This window comes from Salmo salar, chromosome 09 (genome assembly GCF_965601325.2).
Source record: "Salmo salar chromosome 09, fSalSal1, whole genome shotgun sequence".
Lineage (NCBI taxonomy): Eukaryota > Metazoa > Chordata > Actinopteri > Salmoniformes > Salmonidae > Salmo > Salmo salar.
Genome location: NC_138299.1, coordinates 155,813,652 through 155,834,647, shown reverse-complemented (window position 1 = coordinate 155,834,647; position 20,996 = coordinate 155,813,652). Strand labels below are relative to the sequence as shown.

At 46.3% G+C, this 20,996-nt stretch overlaps 2 protein-coding genes across 3 annotated transcripts in view; both read left to right on the top strand.

Annotated features, from left to right (window-relative positions):
- The first annotated feature begins 247 nt into the window (after positions 1–247).
- tiparp (TCDD-inducible poly(ADP-ribose) polymerase) overlaps positions 248–20,996 on the top strand; it is a 37,435-nt gene continuing 16,686 nt past the window's right edge. Inside the window, exons 1-2 of one of the 2 annotated variants that reach the window (XM_082956469.1) lie at positions 248–512; positions 1,534–2,576. In XM_082956469.1, coding sequence (XP_082812595.1) covers positions 1,567–2,576 — 1,010 coding nt within the window. In that variant the 5' untranslated portion in view covers positions 248–512; positions 1,534–1,566. Of the gene's footprint in view, positions 513–1,086; positions 1,269–1,533; positions 2,577–20,996 lie in introns of those variants that run through there. The other variant, XM_082956468.1, reaches the window with a different exon arrangement.
- LOC145858103 (uncharacterized) lies at positions 7,933–20,236 on the top strand. Its single transcript, XM_082956543.1, has 4 exons — positions 7,933–7,957; positions 8,709–11,169; positions 11,260–11,705; positions 20,229–20,236. Exons 1-4 carry the CDS (start codon positions 7,933–7,935, stop codon positions 20,234–20,236), a joined length of 2,940 nt encoding a protein of 979 aa, XP_082812669.1.

Sequence of the window (20,996 nt, the reverse complement as noted above, 5' to 3'; positions counted from 1 at the left end):
AAACAAGCAGAAACCGTCCCCGTTACTCAATCAGTATGAGTAGAAGCTCATTTCTGGTAAAAACAAGGACAGGAGGGGTGAGACCACCTACCTCACTGTAAACACACTTAGAACGCCTACTGCTACTGATCAGGCGTTGAAGAACACAGCACAGCGTTCTGCTTTACCTCCTGCTATGACACACCCGTTTCGTTTTCTCCTCCTCTCTCTCTTCTCCATTGATGCCAAGTCCCGCCCCTCGACCGGGGTGAGAAGCGCCGTGAGAAGCGCCGTGAGTGGCTGAGAGGACTGAGCGTTCCCTGCAACAGCTGCCTCTATCCACAACGGGAGTTGGCGGAACTGAGCCCAGTGGAGAACGACAAACAGCCGCTTTGTCACGCATTGCCTCAGTACCGTACCAGCAGGCCAAACGCAGAACACCTAGGACGGCATATCTATACATTCATGACCGGACAGGGATTAAGTGGCTTAGAAGACAATTGCACGGAAGGGATAGAACGGATTTTACACAGGTAGGAATAGGATGTGTGTGTTTGGACGCTTTGTATTGTAAACGGGCTCGGTGAAAGCAACGCTATAATAAATCACCTAGCCAGCCGGGGCACCTATGCAGTATGTTTGTTGGAGATCGACTATATTGCAGTCCTTTTGCGCAGCGCACCAGATCTACATGACTCCTGGAAGGGAATTTTTTAACAATTTATAAATTATATAGCAGTGTGCTACGTTGCACAGCAATGTATTTGATGTCAAACACCCACCGTGTTTTCTTGGATAAAATCTGCTGAAATGCGGGTTTTTGCGCATAAACCTAATTTGTATGCGGAATCTATGCGTTATAACACGTTGTTATTCTAACCGTTGACTAGGCTCAGACCTATAGGTATTTATATAGAGGATGAAGGCCTTTTGGTGATCGTTACAACCATTGAATGCAGTGGCTGGGTCGAGTCTTTGTGCGGTTCGCCGCAGTCCCCTGTCCCATCCGTGCGTGTCTGTGGATCGCTTTAACTGAGACCATAGGCCTACGTGCAAACTTGCTCGAGCAGCGATTTGTAATTTGCACGTATACGTTAGAGCCCGTTTATCCGCTTCCGCTGATCGAGAACGTTACGGTTGGACACGGGTTGTTTCGCGCTGTAGGCTTATAGCCTACGCAGTTTAGATGCATCATGACGCTCGTCGTTGACTGAAAGTAATAGTGTTTCTAAATTTGGGAGACTTTCCCCCCCCCACACAGTTTCCATTCTAGATTCTAGAATGCCATGGTAAGCAGGATACTTCCCGTCTCACTAGTTGTATCATTTTAACATTACCGAGGAAAATAAACGATTGGTTTAAAATATTACGGTTATTGTTTATCACCCAATGAAACGCAGTGGTTATTGACTCTGAACCGGCTGACTAACAAGTTTGTTATCTAATGACACACACATGCCCAGGACTTTCGAAACCTATGAGGCATACATTTTACGAGTGTTATTTCTCTCTCTCTCTCTCTCTCTCTCTCTCTCATTTCTTTCCGCCTCTCAGGACTGTTGGGTTTTAGGAGTGCCCCTGGCCACCATGGATACAACTTTGCATAGCCTGCAGAAACCGACAGCCTCAACCGATAAGGTCCTGGACGGTGGAACGGGACTCGCTTTGGATATGAGTATGGGGGACCGGGAATTCACGGAACACTCGATTAGACTTACCGACAAAATCCCGTTAGTGAAGCCCTATTTAAAAAAAAAGAAAGGACAGAGGAAACTGGACTCAAAATGCCTCCGTGCGCTTCAGGACCCAATCCTGACCACATTACTGAGTACGGATGCACTTGTTACCGGAGACGGGGTGTTTGTTCCCCGGAACCCTCCGACAAGGACAGCGGGGAACCTGTGCACTGCGGCGGTGGTCAAACAGGCACGGATTGGTGGGCCTGTGTGTCTGAAAGATTCGGGAGCTACCGGTGTAACGGCTATGATTACCGGCGACACTGACACAGAAATGGCGGACACCGCCGCAGAGTTGGAGGAGACAGAGAGGGGGGTAACCAAGGTACCTGTAGATCTCCAGCGCGTGACAATAGACCCCAACGAACGCAGATTCCAGCTCAAACGTGTCCCCCGGGCGCGCGAGGTGGGGGCGGCAACCCCCACACCAGATACCCCTCTAGTATCCCCTCCAAGCCAGGGGGGCAACACGATGAGTGACCTCTTCGCCTCTAAAGCCTTGCGGGGGCCAGATTGTCTGACCATCAAAGACAGTACGAACACCCCCAGTCTTCAGGCCGACAAAGGCGAGATATTTCAGGATAAAAGCGAAGAGGCCTCCCTGGATCTAGTTTTTGAGCTGCTAACCCAGCTCCAGTATCACACACACCAAGCCGACGCAGTTTCGATCTGCGTGGATTTCCTGCAGGGGTTGTGTGTGTACGGGAGTGACTGCGCTTACCACCATACTGTGCTGCCCTACCACTGGCAGATCCGCAGGAGTGATACTCAAAGCTGGCAAAGCGTGGCGGATGATTCGCAGGAACAGTTGGAGAGGCTTTACTGCAATCCGGACAATGAGCAAGTCAGGCTGAAATTTCAGTAAGTGCTGTTATTTTGTTCTACGTTCTGTGTAAAAGTAGCCGAATAGGGCTGAGATTGTATTTACAGTTTTAAGACAGGAGTGCTGTGACATGAGAGAGCTATGCTGTTTGCTATAGAAAAGGAGAGGCACTCCCCTAGGAGCTTAGACGCAATCATTTAATAACCTAATAACCAATGTTTGGACAGGCAAGCTGTCTTCATCAGGTAACTGGTTTATAACGTGTCATAGAACATACACAGGTGTCTGTAATCATGGCCTGGGTGTGGCCAGATATCATTGGTTAATTCTTTTATATATAAGAACATACAAAAACAGGAATAGATAGCATAATAGATCCAATTTGGCTACATAGGTCTGCTGTTTGATATGTGTGTGTGTGTGTGTGTGTGTTGTAATGTTTAACTGACTGAGTCGTTTTGGTTCTCTGACTTCCCGTATCTAGGTTCTTCTTCGCTTATCATTTGTTATTGCACTTTTAATTCCTGCAATAGAGTGAGTCTGCTTTTTCTGCCCCTTCTCATTGGTTGAAACCGCTGAAACCAGGAAGTGCTGTACCCATGGCAGCTTAGAGCTAGGAACTTGCATGACCTACTGCTGCCTGATGCGGTCACAGGCACTAGCTGTCTCTCTCTCTCTCTCTCTCTCTCTCTCTCTCTCTCTCTCTCTCTCTCTCTCACACACACACACACAAGCACTTGGCAAGCGATAGCAAACAGGCATACAAAGCGTGCTCTGGTTCAAGCTATACACTGCACATTCACACAATGACATGGTTAGCTATTTCACCACACCACACACATGTGTGTGACTGCGTGTGCGTGTTGTTGATTTGAAGTTTTAAACTGAAACGATGCATACCTTCCCACCCACAGGATACGCCCCTGTCTGTGAGAACCAAACGCAGCCAAGCTTCTATTGAATATGCAACACTCTCATATAGGCCTTGCAGTATTAGGCTTTCCTGATAGTAACTTAGTATAGTGTCAGATTCACAAACATTATTCTTTTTTTATTTAACCTTTATTTAACTAGGCAAGTCAGTTAAAGAACAAATTCTTATTCACAATGACGGCCTACACCGGCCAAACCCGGACGACGCTGGGCCAGTTGACACTATGGGACTCCCAATCACGGCCGGATGTGATGAAGCCTGGATTTGAACCAGGTACTGCAGTGAGGCCTCTAGCACTGAGATGCAGTGTCTTAAACCCATTGATAAACAACCATTCCAGAATAATGCAGTAACTACCAGTGTAATAACCTGTATAGTTACTGTGTATCAGAGTAGTAAATACATGTTAAGAGACCTCTTCTTACATTCGCTCAGAAAACCAAAGTAGCCATGGTAACTATCGGTATTAGGATAGACCGTAGGACTTTTATTTAAGTTTAAAATACTTTCCCATTTAGTTTACACCTCTCTTCTAAAGGGTATTTGTTTTCTTCTTTATGGCTTTCTTTTGGGAAGTGTTAGACCATCAAATTCTCTGGGAGAATTTCAAACAACGGCCCCCAACACGCTCTCGACATGCTCTGAATTTGAATTCACATATAAGCAAGTAAAGCCAGATGTACATTTAGCTGTACTGTAACTGCTGAATACAGTTGATAACAGCTGTTATCTGAAGAGCAGGACAAAACAAGCCTGGCCGTCGACATGGCAACAGACTTATTTGGCAGCCGTTGCTGTGTGTGTGTTAGGGAAAGTGTGAGTGGCCGGTTTTCCGCGTCATCGGCCAACGGCCTCAGACATGGATGGATGTCGAATACTGACCTGTATTGCTGCTGACCTGGCTGGTTTGAGAGATGGCATGCATGTGTGAGATTGTGAACATGGGAGAGAACGTTAATAATTCCGTGTGTGTGTGTGTGTAGGAGACTAGATTAATCCCATCCATATGACACCTAGGAAATAACACGAATCCTCTTCTCTCAGGATCCCTCTGGCCAGCAACAGTTACATAGAGAGAGGAACAGACTACTCTCACTGTTTACATACACTCACCCCTATCCCCATGACAGGAATATGTAATGTGTGTGTGTGTGTGTGTGTGTGTGTGTGTGTGTGTGTGTGTGTGTGTGTGTGTGTGTGTGTGTGTGTGTGTGTGGAGAGAGAGAGAGAGAGAGCCTTTTTTTTGTTGGACGGGCGGTAAAAGCTTCACACGTCATTAACTGACACAGTCACTGAGCACCAAGGACAGAGTGACCCGACACCAAGGGGTGTGTGATTGCTTCTCTCTCTCTCTCTCTCTCTCTCTCTCTCTCTCTCTCTCTCTCTCTCTCTCTCTCTCTCTCTCTCTCTCTCTCTCTCTCTCTCTCTCTCTCTCTCTCTCTCTCTCTCTCTCTCTCTCCTCATTGCTTCTGTCTATTTGGACAACTGCCAGTGTGTGTGTCGTGTCTTTGTGCCATTGTTTGTCAGAAAATATAATTTATCAGACAATGTGTAGCTTATCTTGTGTGTGTGTTACCTGTGTTTGTAATTGTTTGTGAATGTTTCCTTGCATGTGAATGTTTCCTTGCGTGTGTATGTGAATGTTTCCTTGCGTGTGTATGTGAATGTTTCCTTGCGTGTGTATGTGAATGTTTCCTTGTGTGTGTATGTTGATGTTTCCTTGCGTGTGAATGTTTCCTTGCGTGTGAATGTTTCCTTGCGTGTGTATGTGAATGTTTCCTTGCGTGTGAATGTTTCCTTGCGTGTGAATGTTTCCTTGCGTGAGTGTGTTTCCGTGTGTGTGTGAGGAGATAACGTGTCAGACCGCTTATGAAATGATTCACTGGGGTGAGGTCTGGGTCGCCCTGCCTTTCACCACTCAACCTCTACCTTTCTGTCTGTCTGTCTGTCTGTCTGTCTGTCTGTCTGTCTGTCTGTCAGAAGAGAGAGAGACACAGACTGTCTGTCTGTCTGTCTGTTAGAGAGAGACACAGACCGTCTGTCTGTCAGAGAGAGAGAGACACAGACCGTCTGTCTGTCTGTCTGTCTGTCTGTCTGTCTGTCTGTCTGTCTGTCTGTCAGAGAGAGAGAGAGAGAGAGAGAGAGAGACACAGACCGTCTGTCTGTCTGTCTGTCTGTCTGTCTGTCAGAGAGAGAGACACAGACCGTCTGTCTGTCTGTCAGAGAGAGAGAGACACAGACCGTCTATCTGTCTGTCTGTCTGTCTGTCTGTCTGTCTGTCTGTCTGTCTGTCAGAGAGAGAGAGACACAGACCGTCTGTCTGTGTGTGGCCGTGAGTGTTCGTGCTTGCAGGCTTCCGTACACCTATTCTGAAGCTATTTCCTCCCTATCCCTCTGGCATCTCTTTTTCTCTCCCCCTATCATCAACCTGTCCCCCCATCCCTCCCTCTCAAATTCTACCTCTCATCATTGTCTCCCTGTGAGTGTGTGTGTGTGTGTGTGTGTAGACAGAATAGCCTGTCCTCATGCAGAACATTAAGCACGGCAGAAGAAGGCTTTTGTTTTTAGGAAGATTATAAACTCTGTGATGAAGGGAACTGAAGAGGGTTATATTTTGTTGCTTCTGAAGCTGTGAAACTGAACCAGAACAGGACAACTCTTTACTCTCATATATGAGGAAGTCAGAAACACCCTGTGTGTGTGTGTGTGTGTGTGTGTGTGTGTGTGTGTGTGTGTGTGTGTGTGTGTGTGTGTGTGTGTGTGACTGTTCAGTAAGGGTGTGTGTTTGCACCCCTGGAAAGACCACATTTTAATCCAGGCTTCGAGTCTCTCCCAAAAAGGGGTGTGTCTTTGTACTGTGTCTGGCATTTGATTGGCTCTCTTAATGAACTCCCAGACTCATGCTGTGCACTTAATTTAACCAGCAGAATTTCATTTTGAAGCTACTTACCTGGCCTGGAGAGAAAGAGGAGGGGAAAGACTAGAGGGAGACAGAGGAGGAGAGAGAGAGACAGATGAGGAGAGAGAGGGAGACAGACTGGAGGGAGACAGAGGAGGAGAGAGAGAGACAGAGGAGGAGAGAGAGAGACAGAGGAGGAGAGAGAGAGACAGAGGAGGAGAGAGAGAGACAGAGGAGGAGAGAGAGAGACAGAGGAGGAGAGAGAGAGAGACAAAGGAGGAGAGAGAGGGAGACAGACTGGAGGGAGACAGAGGAGAGAGAGAGAGAGACAGAGGAGGAGAGAGAGAGACCGAGGAGGAGAGAGGGGGGAATACTGGAGGGAGACAGAGGAGGAGAGAGAAGGGGAAAGACTGGAGGGAGACAGAGGAGAAGAGAGAGAGACAGAGGAGGAGAGAGAGGGAAAGACTGGAGGGAGACAGAGGAGGAGAGAGAGAGAGAGAGAGAGAGAGGGAGACAGACTGGAGGGAGACAGAGGAGGGAGAGAGAGGGAGACAGAGGAGGAGAGAGAGAGGGGGGAAGACTGGAGGGAGACAGAGGAGTAGAGAGGGAGACGGAGGGGGGGGGAGACTGGAGGGAGACAGGAGTAGAGGGGGGAGACTGGAGGGAGACAGAGGAGTAGAGAGGGGGGGAAGACTGGGAGGGAGACAGAGAAGGAGAGAGAGAGACAGAGGAGGAGAGAGAGAGACAGAGGGGGGGAAGGAGGAGAGAGAGAGACAGAGGAGGAGAGAGGGAGACAGAGGAGGAGAGAGGGAGACAGAGAAGGAGAGAGAGAGACAGAGGAGGAGAGAGAGGGGGGGAGGAGGAGAGAGAGGAGACAGAGGACGAGAGGAGAGAGAGAGACAGAGGAGGAGAGAGGGAGACAGAGGAGGAGAGAGGAGAGAGAGGAGGGGGGGAGGAGGAGAGAGAGAGACAGAGGAGGAGAGAGAGAGACAGAGGAGGAGAGAGAGAGACAGAGGAGGACGAGAGGGAGACAGAGGAGAAGAGAGGGAGACAGAGGAGGAGAGAGAGGAGACAGAGGAGGAGAGAGGGAGACAGAGGAGGAGAGAGAGGGAGACAGAGGAGAGAGAGAGACAGAGGAGGAGAGAGGGAGACAGAGGAGGAGAGAGAGGGAGACAGAGGAGGAGAGAGAGGAGACAGAGGAGGAGAGAGGAGAGACAGAGGAGGAGAGAGGGAGACAGGAGGAGAGAGAGGGAGACAGAGGAGGAGAGAGGGAGACAGAGGAGGAGAGAGAGAGACAGAGGAGGAGAGAGGGAGACAGAGGAGGAGAGAGGGAGCCAGAGGAGGGAGAGAGGGAGACAGAGGAGGAGAGAGAGAGACAGAGGAGGAGAGAGAGAGACAGAGGAGGAGAGAGAGAGACAGAGGAGGAGAGAGGGAGACAGAGGAGGAGAGAGAGGGAGTAGGAGGAGGGTAGATCACTGAAGACTCTCATACGAGAAACAAACTTGTTTTAACCCCATTGTTTTCATCTTGGTTGGCTGCAGCTTCCCCTAGGTGTGTTTGTATGAAGGAGAACTCTGTCGTGGAAGGTAGTGTGATGTCTGGAATGAGAGGAGCCTTCTAATTGGAGGCTGTCTGTGTGTGTAGTGAGAGAGTGTAGCGTGATTGGGGAAAAGACAGTTGGTGGATCTATTGCTGGCTGTAGGTCCATTCTGCTCGTAAATGTGACAGTTCACACATTCCTCATTAAAATATGGCCTTGTGGCAATCGGTTATGACACACACACACACACACACACACACACACACACACACACACACACACACACACACACACACACACACACACACACACACAGTCTTGTTTTACTAACCTTGTGGGGACACACATGAACATGATTCCCATTGAAAATCCTATTTTCTCTGTCCCCTAACCTCAACCCCAAAACCTCACACTAACTCCTACTCATAAAGCTGACCCCTAACCCGCCCTAATTCTAACCCTAGACCACCTAGAAATAGCCTTTTCCTTGTGCGGATGGGCAAACGCACTTCTAGTCCCCACAAGTATAGTTCAATCAAAACAAATCTCATTTTATTGGTCACATGCTTTGTAAACAACAGGAGTAGAGTAACAGTGAAATGCTTACTGACAGGCCCTTCCCAACAATGCAAAGAGATGTCCACGCACAGACACACACAAACACAGAGCCCTGCCAGAGGGCCTTGTCCTCTCCCCAGTGGAGGCAGAGACAGTTCTGAACAGAGAGAAGAGGGGTGGAATGAGAATAGGGAAGACAGGGTGAGCAGAATAGAGAAGAGGAGAGAACAGAGGGTGAGAACGGAACAGACTCTACTTTGACAATGCAGGCTGTTCCCATCGCTCTCCCTCTCCTGTTCCCATCTCTCTACCTCTCCTGTTCCCATCACTCTCCCTCTCCTGTTCCCATCTCTCTACCTCTCCTGTTCCCATCTCTCTCCCTCTCCTGTTCCCATCTCTCTACCTCTCCTGTTCCCGTCGCTCTCCCTCTCCTGTTCCCATCTCTCTACCTCTCCTGTTCCCATCTCTCTACCTCTCCTGTTCCCATCTCTCTACCTCTCCTGTTCCCATCTCTCTCCCTCTCCTGTTCCCATCTCTCTACCTCTCCTGTTCCCATCGCTCTCCCTCTCCTGTTCCCATCTCTCTACCTCTCCTGTTCCCATCTCTCTACCTCTCCTGTTCCCATCACTCTCCCTCTCCTGTTCCCATCTCTCTCCCTCTCCTGTTCCCATCTCTCTCCCTCTCCTGTTCCCGTCTCTCTACCTCTCCTGTTCCCGTCGCTCTCCCTCTCCTGTTCCCGTCTCTCTCCCTCTCCTGTTCCCGTCTCTCTCCCTCTCCTGTTCCCGTCGCTCTCCCTCTCCTGTTCCCGTCTCTCTCCCTCTCCTGTTCCCGTCTCTCTCCCTCTCCTGTTCCCGTCTCTCTCCCTCTCCTGTTCCCATCTCTCTACCTCTCCTGTTCCCGTCTCTCTCCCTCTCCTGTTCCCGTCTCTCTCCCTCTCCTGTTCCCGTCTCTCTCCCTCTCCTGTTCCCGTCTCTCTCCCTCTCCTGTTCCCGTCGCTCTCCCTCTCCTGTTCCCGTCGCTCTCCCTCTCCTGTTCCCGTCTCTCTCCCTCTCCTGTTCCCGTCTCTCTCCCTCTCCTGTTCCCGTCTCTCTCCCTCTCCTGTTCCCGTCGCTCTCCCTCTCCTGTTCCCGTCGCTCTCCCTCTCCTGTTCCCATCTCTCTCCCTCTCCTGTTCCCATCTCTCTCCCTCTCCTGTTCCCGTCTCTCTCCCTCTCCTGTTCCCGTCTCTCTCCCTCTCCTGTTCCCGTCTCTCTCCCTCTCCTGTTCCCGTCTCTCTACCTCTCCTGTTCCCGTCTCTCTCCCTCTCCTGTTCCCGTCTCTCTCCCTCTCCTGTTCCCGTCTCTCTCCCTCTCCTGTTCCCGTCTCTCTCCCTCTCCTGTTCCCGTCTCTCTCCCTCTCCTGTTCCCATCTCTCTACCTCTCCTGTTCCCATCTCTCTCCCTCTCCTGTTCCCGTCTCTCTCCCTCTCCTGTTCCCATCTCTCTACCTCTCCTTTTCCCGTCGCTCTCCCTCTCCTGTTCCCATCTCTCTCCCTCTCCTGTTCCCATCTCTCTCCCTCTCCTGTTCCCGTCTCTCTCCCTCTCCTGTTCCCATCTCTCTCCCTCTCCTGTTCCCATCGCTCTCCCTCTCCTGTTCCCGTCTCTCTCCCTCTCCTGTTCCCGTCGCTCTCCCTCTCCTGTTCCCGTCTCTCTCCCTCTCCTGTTCCCGTCTCTCTCCCTCTCCTGTTCCCGTCGCTCTCCCTCTCCTGTTCCCGTCGCTCTCCCTCTCCTGTTCCCGTCGCTCTCCGTCTCCTGTTCCCGTCTCTCTCCCTCTCCTGTTCCCGTCGCTCTCCCTCTCCTGTTCCCATCTCTCTCCCCTCTCCTGTTCCCATCTCTCTCCCTCTCCTGTTCCCGTCTCTCTCCCTCTCCTGTTCCCGTCGCTCTCCCTCTCCTGTTCCCATCTCTCTCCCTCTCCTGTTCCCGTCTCTCTCCCTCTCCTGTTCCCGTCTCTCTCCCTCTCCTGTTCCCGTCGCTCTCCCTCTCCTGTTCCCGTCTCTCTCCCTCTCCTGTTCCCGTCGCTCTCCCTCTCCTGTTCCCGTCGCTCTCCCTCTCCTGTTCCCGTCGCTCTCCGTCTCCTGTTCCCGTCTCTCTCCCTCTCCTGTTCCCGTCGCTCTCCCTCTCCTGTTCCCATCTCTCTCCCTCTCCTGTTCCCATCTCTCTCCCTCTCCTGTTCCCGTCTCTCTCCCTCTCCTGTTCCCGTCGCTCTCCCTCTCCTGTTCCCATCTCTCTCCCTCTCCTGTTCCCGTCTCTCTCCCTCTCCTGTTCCCGTCGCTCTCCCTCTCCTGTTCCCGTCGCTCTCCCTCTCCTGTTCCCGTCGCTCTCCCTCTCCTGTTCTTTCTCTCTACTCTACCTGTTCTTTCTCTCTCTACTCTACCTGTTCTTTCTCTCTACTCTACCTGTTCTTTCTCTCTACTCTACCTGTTCTTTCTCTCTACTCTACCTGTTCTTTCTCTCTACTCTACCTGTTCTTTCTCTCTACTCTACCTGTTCTTTCTCTCTCTACTCTACCTGTTCTTTCTCTCTACTCTACCTGTTCTTTCTCTCTACTCTACCTGTTCTTTCTCTCTACTCTACCTGTTCTTTCTCTCTACTCTACCTGTTCTTTCTCTCTACTCTACCTGTTCTTTCTCTCTACTCTACCTGTTCTTTCTCTCTCTACTCTACCTGTTCTTTCCTCTCTACTCTACCTGTTCTTTCTCTCTACTCTACCTGTTCTTTCTCTCTACTCTACCTGTTCTTCTCTCTCTACTCTACCTGTTCTTTCTCTCTACTCTACCTGTTCTTTCTCTCTACTCTACCTGTTCTTTCTCTCTACTCTACCTGTTCTTTCTCTCTACTCTACCTGTTCTTTCTCTCTACTCTACCTGTTCTTTCTCTCTACTCTACCTGTTCTTTCTCTCTACTCTACCTGTTCTTTCTCTCTCTACTCTACCTGTTCTTTCTCTCTACTCTACCTGTTCTTTCTCTCTACTCTACCTGTTCTTTCTCTCTACTCTACCTGTTCTTTCTCTCTACTCTACCTGTTCTTTCTCTCTACTCTACCTGTTCTTTCTCTCTACTCTACCTGTTCTTTCTCTCTCTACTCTACCTGTTCTTTCTCTCTACTCTACCTGTTCTTTCTCTCTACTCTACCTGTTCTTTCTCTCTACTCTACCTGTTCTTTCTCTCTACTCTACCTGTTCTTTCTCTCTACTCTACCTGTTCTTTCTCTCTACTCTACCTGTTCTTTCTCTCTACTCTACCTGTTCTTTCTCTCTACTCTACCTGTTCTTTCTCTCTACTCTACCTGTTCTTTCTCTCTACTCTACCTGTTCTTTCTCTCTACTCTACCTGTTCTTTCTCTCTACTCTACCTGTTCTTTCTCTCTACTCTACCTGTTCTTTCTCTCTACTCTACCTGTTCTTTCTCTCTACTCTACCTGTTCTTTCTCTCTACTCTACCTGTTCTTTCTCTCTACTCTACCTGTTCTTTCTCTCTACTCTACCTGTTCTTTCTCTCTACTCTACCTGTTCTTTTCTCTCTACTCTACCTGTTCTTTCTCTCTACTCTACCTGTTCTTTCTCTCTACTCTACCTGTTCTTTCTCTCTACTCTACCTGTTCTTTCTCTCTACTCTACCTGTTCTTTCTCTCTCTACTCTACCTGTTCTTTCTCTCTACTCTACCTGTTCTTTCTCTCTACTCTACCTGTTCTTTCTCTCTACTCTACCTGTTCTTTCTCTCTACTCTACCTGTTCTTTCTCTCTACTCTACCTGTTCTTTCTCTCTCTACTCTACCTGTTCTTTCTCTCTACTCTACCTGTTCTTTCTCTCTACTCTACCTGTTCTTTCTCTCTACTCTACCTGTTCTTTCTCTCTACTCTACCTGTTCTTTCTCTCTACTCTACCTGTTCTTTCTCTCTACTCTACCTGTTCTTTCTCTCTACTCTACCTGTTCTTTCTCTCTACTCTACCTGTTCTTTCTCTCTACTCTACCTGTTCTTTCTCTCTACTCTACCTGTTCTTTCTCTCTACTCTACCTGTTCTTTCTCTCTACTCTACCTGTTCTTTCTCTCTACTCTACCTGTTCTTTCTCTCTACTCTACCTGTTCTTTCTCTCTACTCTACCTGTTCTTTCTCTCTACTCTACCTGTTCTTTCTCTCTACTCTACCTGTTCTTTCTCTCTACTCTACCTGTTCTTTCTCTCTACTCTACCTGTTCTTTCTCTCTACTCTACCTGTTCTTTCTCTCTACTCTACCTGTTCTTTCTCTCTACTCTACCTGTTCTTTCTCTCTACTCTACCTGTTCTTTCTCTCTACTCTACCTGTTCTTTCTCTCTACTCTACCTGTTCTTTCTCTCTACTCTACCTGTTCTTTCTCTCTACTCTACCTGTTCTTTCTCTCTACTCTACCTGTTCTTTCTCTCTCTACTCTACCTGTTCTTTCTCTCTACTCTACCTGTTCTTTCTCTCTACTCTACCTGTTCTTTCTCTCTACTCTACCTGTTCTTTCTCTCTACTCTACCTGTTCTTTCTCTCTACTCTACCTGTTCTTTCTCTCTACTCTACCTGTTCTTTCTCTCTACTCTACCTGTTCTTTCTCTCTACTCTACCTGTTCTTTCTCTCTACTCTACCTGTTCTTTCTCTCTACTCTACCTGTTCTTTCTCTCTACTCTACCTGTTCTTTCTCTCTACTCTACCTGTTCTTTCTCTCTACTCTACCTGTTCTTTCTCTCTACTCTACCTGTTCTTTCTCTCTACTCTACCTGTTCTTTCTCTCTACTCTACCTGTTCTTTCTCTCTACTCTACCTGTTCTTTCTCTCTACTCTACCTGTTCTTTCTCTCTACTCTACCTGTTCTTTCTCTCTACTCTACCTGTTCTTTCTCTCTACTCTACCTGTTCTTTCTCTCTACTCTACCTGTTCTTTCTCTCTACTCTACCTGTTCTTTCTCTCTACTCTACCTGTTCTTTCTCTCTACTCTACCTGTTCTTTCTCTCTCTACTCTACCTGTTCTTTCTCTCTACTCTACCTGTTCTTTCTCTCTACTCTACCTGTTCTTTCTCTCTACTCTACCTGTTCTTTCTCTCTCTACTCTACCTGTTCTTTCTCTCTACTCTACCTGTTCTTTCTCTCTCTACTCTACCTGTTCTTTCTCTCTACTCTACCTGTTCTTTCTCTCTACTCTACCTGTTCTTTCTCTCTACTCTACCTGTTCTTTCTCTCTACTCTACCTGTTCTTTCTCTCTACTCTACCTGTTCTTTCTCTCTACTCTACCTGTTCTTTCTCTCTCTACTCTACCTGTTCTTTCTCTCTACTCTACCTGTTCTTTCTCTCTACTCTACCTGTTCTTTCTCTCTACTCTACCTGTTCTTTCTCTCTACTCTACCTGTTCTTTCTCTCTCTACTCTACCTGTTCTTTCTCTCTACTCTACCTGTTCTTTCTCTCTACTCTACCTGTTCTTTCTCTCTACTCTACCTGTTCTTTCTCTCTACTCTACCTGTTCTTTCTCTCTACTCTACCTGTTCTTTCTCTCTACTCTACCTGTTCTTTCTCTCTACTCTACCTGTTCTTTCTCTCTACTCTACCTGTTCTTTCTCTCTACTCTACCTGTTCTTTCTCTCTACTCTACCTGTTCTTTCTCTCTACTCTACCTGTTCTTTCTCTCTACTCTACCTGTTCTTTCTCTCTACTCTACCTGTTCTTTCTCTCTACTCTACCTGTTCTTTCTCTCTCTACTCTACCTGTTCTTTCTCTCTACTCTACCTGTTCTTTCTCTCTACTCTACCTGTTCTTTCTCTCTACTCTACCTGTTCTTTCTCTCTACTCTACCTGTTCTTTCTCTCTACTCTACCTGTTCTTTCTCTCTACTCTACCTGTTCTTTCTCTCTCTACTCTACCTGTTCTTTCTCTCTCTACTCTACCTGTTCTTTCTCTCTACTCTACCTGTTCTTTCTCTCTACTCTACCTGTTCTTTCTCTCTACTCTACCTGTTCTTTCTCTCTCTACTCTACCTGTTCTTTCTCTCTACTCTACCTGTTCTTTCTCTCTACTCTACCTGTTCTTTCTCTCTACTCTACCTGTTCTTTCTCTCTACTCTACCTGTTCTTTCTCTCTACTCTACCTGTTCTTTCTCTCTACTCTACCTGTTCTTTCTCTCTACTCTACCTGTTCTTTCTCTCTACTCTACCTGTTCTTTCTCTCTACTCTACCTGTTCTTTCTCTCTACTCTACCTGTTCTTTCTCTCTACTCTACCTGTTCTTTCTCTCTACTCTACCTGTTCTTTCTCTCTACTCTACCTGTTCTTTCTCTCTACTCTACCTGTTCTTTCTCTCTACTCTACCTGTTCTTTCTCTCTACTCTACCTGTTCTTTCTCTCTACTCTACCTGTTCTTTCTCTCTCTACTCTACCTGTTCTTTCTCTCTACTCTACCTGTTCTTTCTCTCTACTCTACCTGTTCTTTCTCTCTACTCTACCTGTTCTTTCTCTCTACTCTACCTGTTCTTTCTCTCTACTCTACCTGTTCTTTCTCTCTCTACTCTACCTGTTCTTTCTCTCTACTCTACCTGTTCTTTCTCTCTACTCTACCTGTTCTTTCTCTCTACTCTACCTGTTCTTTCTCTCTCTACTCTACCTGTTCTTTCTCTCTACTCTACCTGTTCTTTCTCTCTACTCTACCTGTTCTTTCTCTCTACTCTACCTGTTCTTTCTCTCTACTCTACCTGTTCTTTCTCTCTACTCTACCTGTTCTTTCTCTCTACTCTACCTGTTCTTTCTCTCTACTCTACCTGTTCTTTCTCTCTACTCTACCTGTTCTTTCTCTCTACTCTACCTGTTCTTTCTCTCTACTCTACCTGTTCTTTCTCTCTACTCTACCTGTTCTTTCTCTCTACTCTACCTGTTCTTTCTCTCTACTCTACCTGTTCTTTCTCTCTACTCTACCTGTTCTTTCTCTCTACTCTACCTGTTCTTTCTCTCTACTCTACCTGTTCTTTCTCTCTCTACTCTACCTGTTCTTTCTCTCTACTCTACCTGTTCTTTCTCTCTACTCTACCTGTTCTTTCTCTCTACTCTACCTGTTCTTTCTCTCTACTCTACCTGTTCTTTCTCTCTACTCTACCTGTTCTTTCTCTCTACTCTACCTGTTCTTTCTCTCTACTCTACCTGTTCTTTCTCTCTACTCTACCTGTTCTTTCTCTCTCTACTCTACCTGTTCTTTCTCTCTACTCTACCTGTTCTTTCTCTCTACTCTACCTGTTCTTTCTCTCTACTCTACCTGTTCTTTCTCTCTACTCTACCTGTTCTTTCTCTCTACTCTACCTGTTCTTTCTCTCTCTACTCTACCTGTTCTTTCTCTCTACTCTACCTGTTCTTTCTCTCTACTCTACCTGTTCTTTCTCTCTACTCTACCTGTTCTTTCTCTCTCTACTCTACCTGTTCTTTCTCTCTACTCTACCTGTTCTTTCTCTCTACTCTACCTGTTCTTTCTCTCTCTACTCTACCTGTTCTTTCTCTCTACTCTACCTGTTCTTTCTCTCTACTCTACCTGTTCTTTCTCTCTACTCTACCTGTTCTTTCTCTCTACTCTACCTGTTCTTTCTCTCTCTACTCTACCTGTTCTTTCTCTCTACTCTACCTGTTCTTTCTCTCTACTCTACCTGTTCTTTCTCTCTACTCTACCTGTTCTTTCTCTCTACTCTACCTGTTCTTTCTCTCTACTCTACCTGTTCTTCTCTCTCTACTCTACCTGTTCTTTCTCTCTACTCTACCTGTTCTTTCTCTCTACTCTACCTGTTCTTTCTCTCTACTCTACCTGTTCTTTCTCTCTACTCTACCTGTTCTTTCTCTCTACTCTACCTGTTCTTTCTCTCTACTCTACCTGTTCTTTCTCTCTACTCTACCTGTTCTTTCTCTCTACTCTACCTGTTCTTTCTCTCTACTCTACCTGTTCTTTCTCTCTCACTCTACCTGTTCTTTCTCTCTACTCTACCTGTTCTTTCTCTCTACTCTACCTGTTCTTTCTCTCTACTCTACCTGTTCTTTCTCTCTACTCTACCTGTTCTTTCTCTCTCTACTCTACCTGTTCTTTCTCTCTCTACTCTACCTGTTCTTTCTCTCTCTACTCTACCTGTTCTTTCTCTCTACTCTACCTGTTCTTTCTCTCTACTCTACCTGTTCTTTCTCTCTCTACTCTACCTGTTCTTTCTCTCTACTCTACCTGTTCTTTCTCTCTCTACTCTACCTGTTCTTTCTCTCTACTCTACCTGTTCTTTCTCTCTACTCTACCTGTTCTTTCTCTCTACTCTACCTGTTCTTTCTCTCTACTCTACCTGTTCTTTCTCTCTCTACTCTACCTGTTCTTTCTCTCTACTCTACCTGTTCTTTCTCTCTCTACTCTACCTGTTCTTTCTCTCTACTCTACCTGTTCTTTCTCTCTACTCTACCTGTTCTTTCTCTCTACTCTACCTGTTCTTTCTCTCTACTCTACCTGTTCTTTCTCTCTACTCTACCTGTTCTTTCTCTCTACTCTACCTGTTCTTTCTCTCTACTCTACCTGTTCTTTCTCTCTACTCTACCTGTTCTTTCTCTCTACTCTACCTGTTCTTTCTCTCTACTCTACCTGTTCTTTCTCTCTACTCTACCTGTTCTTTCTCTCTACTCTACCTGTTCTTTCTCTCTACTCTACCTGTTCTTTCTCTCTCACTCTACCTGTTCTTTCTCTCTCTACTCTACCTGTTCTTTCTCTCTACTCTACCTGTTCTTTCTCTCTACTCTACCTGTTCTTTCTCTCTACTCTACCTGTTCTTTCTCTCTACTCTACCTGTTCTTTCTCTCTACTCTACCTGTTCTTTCTCTCTACTCTACCTGTTCTTTCTCTCTACTCTACCTGTTCTTTCTCTCTACTCTACCTGTTCTTTCTCTCTACTCTACCTGTTCTTTCTCTCTACTCTACCTGTTCTTTCTCTCTACTCTACCTGTTCTTTCTCTCTACTCTACCTGTTCTTTCTCTCTACTCTACCTGTTCTTTCTCTCTACTCTACCTGTTCTTTCTCTCTACTCTACCTGTTCTTTCTCTCTACTCTACCTGTTCTTTCTCTCTCTACTCTACCTGTTCTTTCTCTCTACTCTACCTGTTCTTTCTCTCTACTCTACCTGTTCTTTCTCTCTACTCTACCTGTTCTTTCTCTCTACTCTACCTGTTCTTTCTCTCTACTCTACCTGTTCTTTCTCTCTACTCTACCTGTTCTTTCTCTCTCTACTCTACCTGTTCTTTCTCTCTCTACTCTACCTGTTCTTTCTCTCTACTCTACCTGTTCTTTCTCTCTACTCTACCTGTTCTTTCTCTCTACTCTACCTGTTCTTTCTCTCTACTCTACCTGTTCTTTCTCTCTACTCTACCTGTTCTTTCTCTCTACTCTACCTGTTCTTTCTCTCTACTCTACCTGTTCTTTCTCTCTACTCTACCTGTTCTTTCTCTCTACTCTACCTGTTCTTTCTCTCTACTCTACCTGTTCTTTCTCTCTACTCTACCTGTTCTTTCTCTCTCTACTCTACCTGTTCTTTCTCTCTACTCTACCTGTTCTTTCTCTCTACTCTACCTGTTCTTTCTCTCTACTCTACCTGTTCTTTCTCTCTACTCTACCTGTTCTTTCTCTCTCTACTCTACCTGTTCTTTCTCTCTACTCTACCTGTTCTTTCTCTCTACTCTACCTGTTCTTTCTCTCTACTCTACCTGTTCTTTCTCTCTACTCTACCTGTTCTTTCTCTCTACTCTACCTGTTCTTTCTCTCTCTACTCTACCTGTTCTTTCTCTCTACTCTACCTGTTCTTTCTCTCTACTCTACCTGTTCTTTCTCTCTACTCTACCTGTTCTTTCTCTCTACTCTACCTGTTCTTTCTCTCTACTCTACCTGTTCTTTCTCTCTACTCTACCTGTTCTTTCTCTCTACTCTACCTGTTCTTTCTCTCTCACTCTACCTGTTCTTCTCTCTCTACTCTACCTGTTCTTTCTCTCTACTCTACCTGTTCTTTCTCTCTACTCTACCTGTTCTTTCTCTCTACTCTACCTGTTCTTTCTCTCTACTCTACCTGTTCTTTCTCTCTACTCTACCTGTTCTTTCTCTCTACTCTACCTGTTCTTTCTCTCTACTCTACCTGTTCTTTCTCTCTACTCTACCTGTTCTTTCTCTCTACTCTACCTGTTCTTTCTCTCTACTCTACCTGTTCTTTCTCTCTCTACTCTACCTGTTCTTTCTCTCTCTACTCTACCTGTTCTTTCTCTCTACTCTACCTGTTCTTTCTCTCTACTCTACCTGTTCTTTCTCTCTACTCTACCTGTTCTTTCTCTCTACTCTACCTGTTCTTTCTCTCTACTCTACCTGTTCTTTCTCTCTACTCTACCTGTTCTTTCTCTCTACTCTACCTGTTCTTTCTCTCTACTCTACCTGTTCTTTCTCTCTACTCTACCTGTTCTTTCTCTCTACTCTACCTGTTCTTTCTCTCTCTACTCTACCTGTTCTTTCTCTCTACTCTACCTGTTCTTTCTCTCTACTCTACCTGTTCTTTCTCTCTACTCTACCTGTTCTTTCTCTCTACTCTACCTGTTCTTTCTCTCTACTCTACCTGTTCTTTCTCTCTACTCTACCTGTTCTTTCTCTCTCTACTCTACCTGTTCTTTCTCTCTACTCTACCTGTTCTTTCTCTCTACTCTACCTGTTCTTTCTCTCTCTACTCTACCTGTTCTTTCTCTCTCTACTCTACCTGTTCTTTCTCTCTACTCTACCTGTTCTTTCTCTCTACTCTACCTGTTCTTTCCCTCTACTCTACCTGTTCCTCCTTTGCTTGATAGCTTCTCTCACCTGTCATGAGTCATGTATTATCAGGTGTGTTGCTGATAACCTACTGTCCAATCATTTAAAAAAATATATTTCCCAAAAGACTGTGACCAAAATAGTTTGCGAATGAAATATTTTTCTTGTGAAGTGAACAAAACAATGTTTTTTTAACCCAAATCTAAAATGGACCCATATGATATGAATAGATAGCATGACTTTGGTCTCAGGCTGTTGATTGTGTTTCCCGCATGAACCATGAAGCCTATTTTAGTTCATCACACAGACCGCAGGACTCTTATTTAACGGCAACACTCATGTTAATCTGTGTCTGTGTGTGTGTGTGTGTGTGTGTGTGTGTGTGTGTGTGTGTGTGTGTGTGTGTGTGTGTGTGTGTGTGTGTGTGTGTGTGTGTGTGTGTGTGTGTGTGTGTGTGTGTGTGTGTGTGTCTGTGTGAAGACATTAGACAATGACTGTGTAGTAATATAGTCTGTGTGTGTCACACAACCCTATGACTGATTTCTTGAATTGGGTGAAACTATGACTTGACACTTCTTTGGTAAATGAAGTTCTATATTGGTGTGTGAGGTTCACTTCACTCAGCTGTCCTTAGTCAGTGCAATACAATCCAGTAAATCACGTGTAGTGTGTCGTCTGTGGGCAGGAGCTACATATAGGATGGTGTGTTTGCGCTCATTCTGACAGATTCATTCCTAGGATTCTCTGTTTTAGGATTAAAACATTAAGATTTTGTGGACCTAGAGGCTAAAATAGGTAGCTGAGCTGTGAAAGGAAAATGTCTCTTGTAAGCCACACATACCACACAAGTCACCAAAACACACACACACACACACTGTCACACCTCTCACACACTAACCTCTGAACCCTGCGTGTCTCTACCTGTCCAGGCCCCTGACCTTTAACCTCAAATCCCATTCTACTCTCTCTGTCTCTCTCTGTCTCTGTCTCTCTCTCTCTACTCTCTCTGTCTCTCTCTCTCTCTCTCTACTCTCTCTGTCTCTCTCTCTACTCTCTGTCTGTCTCTCTCTCTACCTCTACTCTCTCTGTCTCTCTCTCTACTCTCTCTGTCTCTCTCTCTCTCTCTACTCTCTCTGTCTCTCTCTCTACTCTCTCTGTCTGTCTCTCTCTCTACCTCTACTCTCTCTGTCTCTCTCTCTACTCTCTCTGTCTCTCTCTCTGTCTCTGTCTCTCTCTCTACTCTCTCTGTCTCTCTCTCTACTCTCTCTGTCTCTCTGGTAATATATCATTATTATGATCATTACATAAGGCTTGTGTTGACAGCACATTCACAGAACTCCAATGACAGTAGAGAACAGTGTGTGGTATCTGGTGGTTTAGTGTCAGTGATACTGACCGTGTTCTCTTCTCTCCTAGGGGTCGTGTGTTTACCTTAGACTTCAGTGATACTGACCGTGTTCTCTTCTCTCCTAGGGGTCGTGTGTTTACCTTAGACTTCAGTGATACTGACCGTGTTCTCTTCTCTCCTAGGGGTCGTGTGTTTACCTTAGACTTCAGTGATACTGACCGTGTTCTCTTCTCTCCTAGGGGTCGTGTGTTTACCTTAGACTTCAGTGATACTGACCGTGTTCTCTTCTCTCCTAGGGGTCGTGTGTTTACCTTAGACTTCAGTGATACTGACCGTGTTCTCTTCTCTC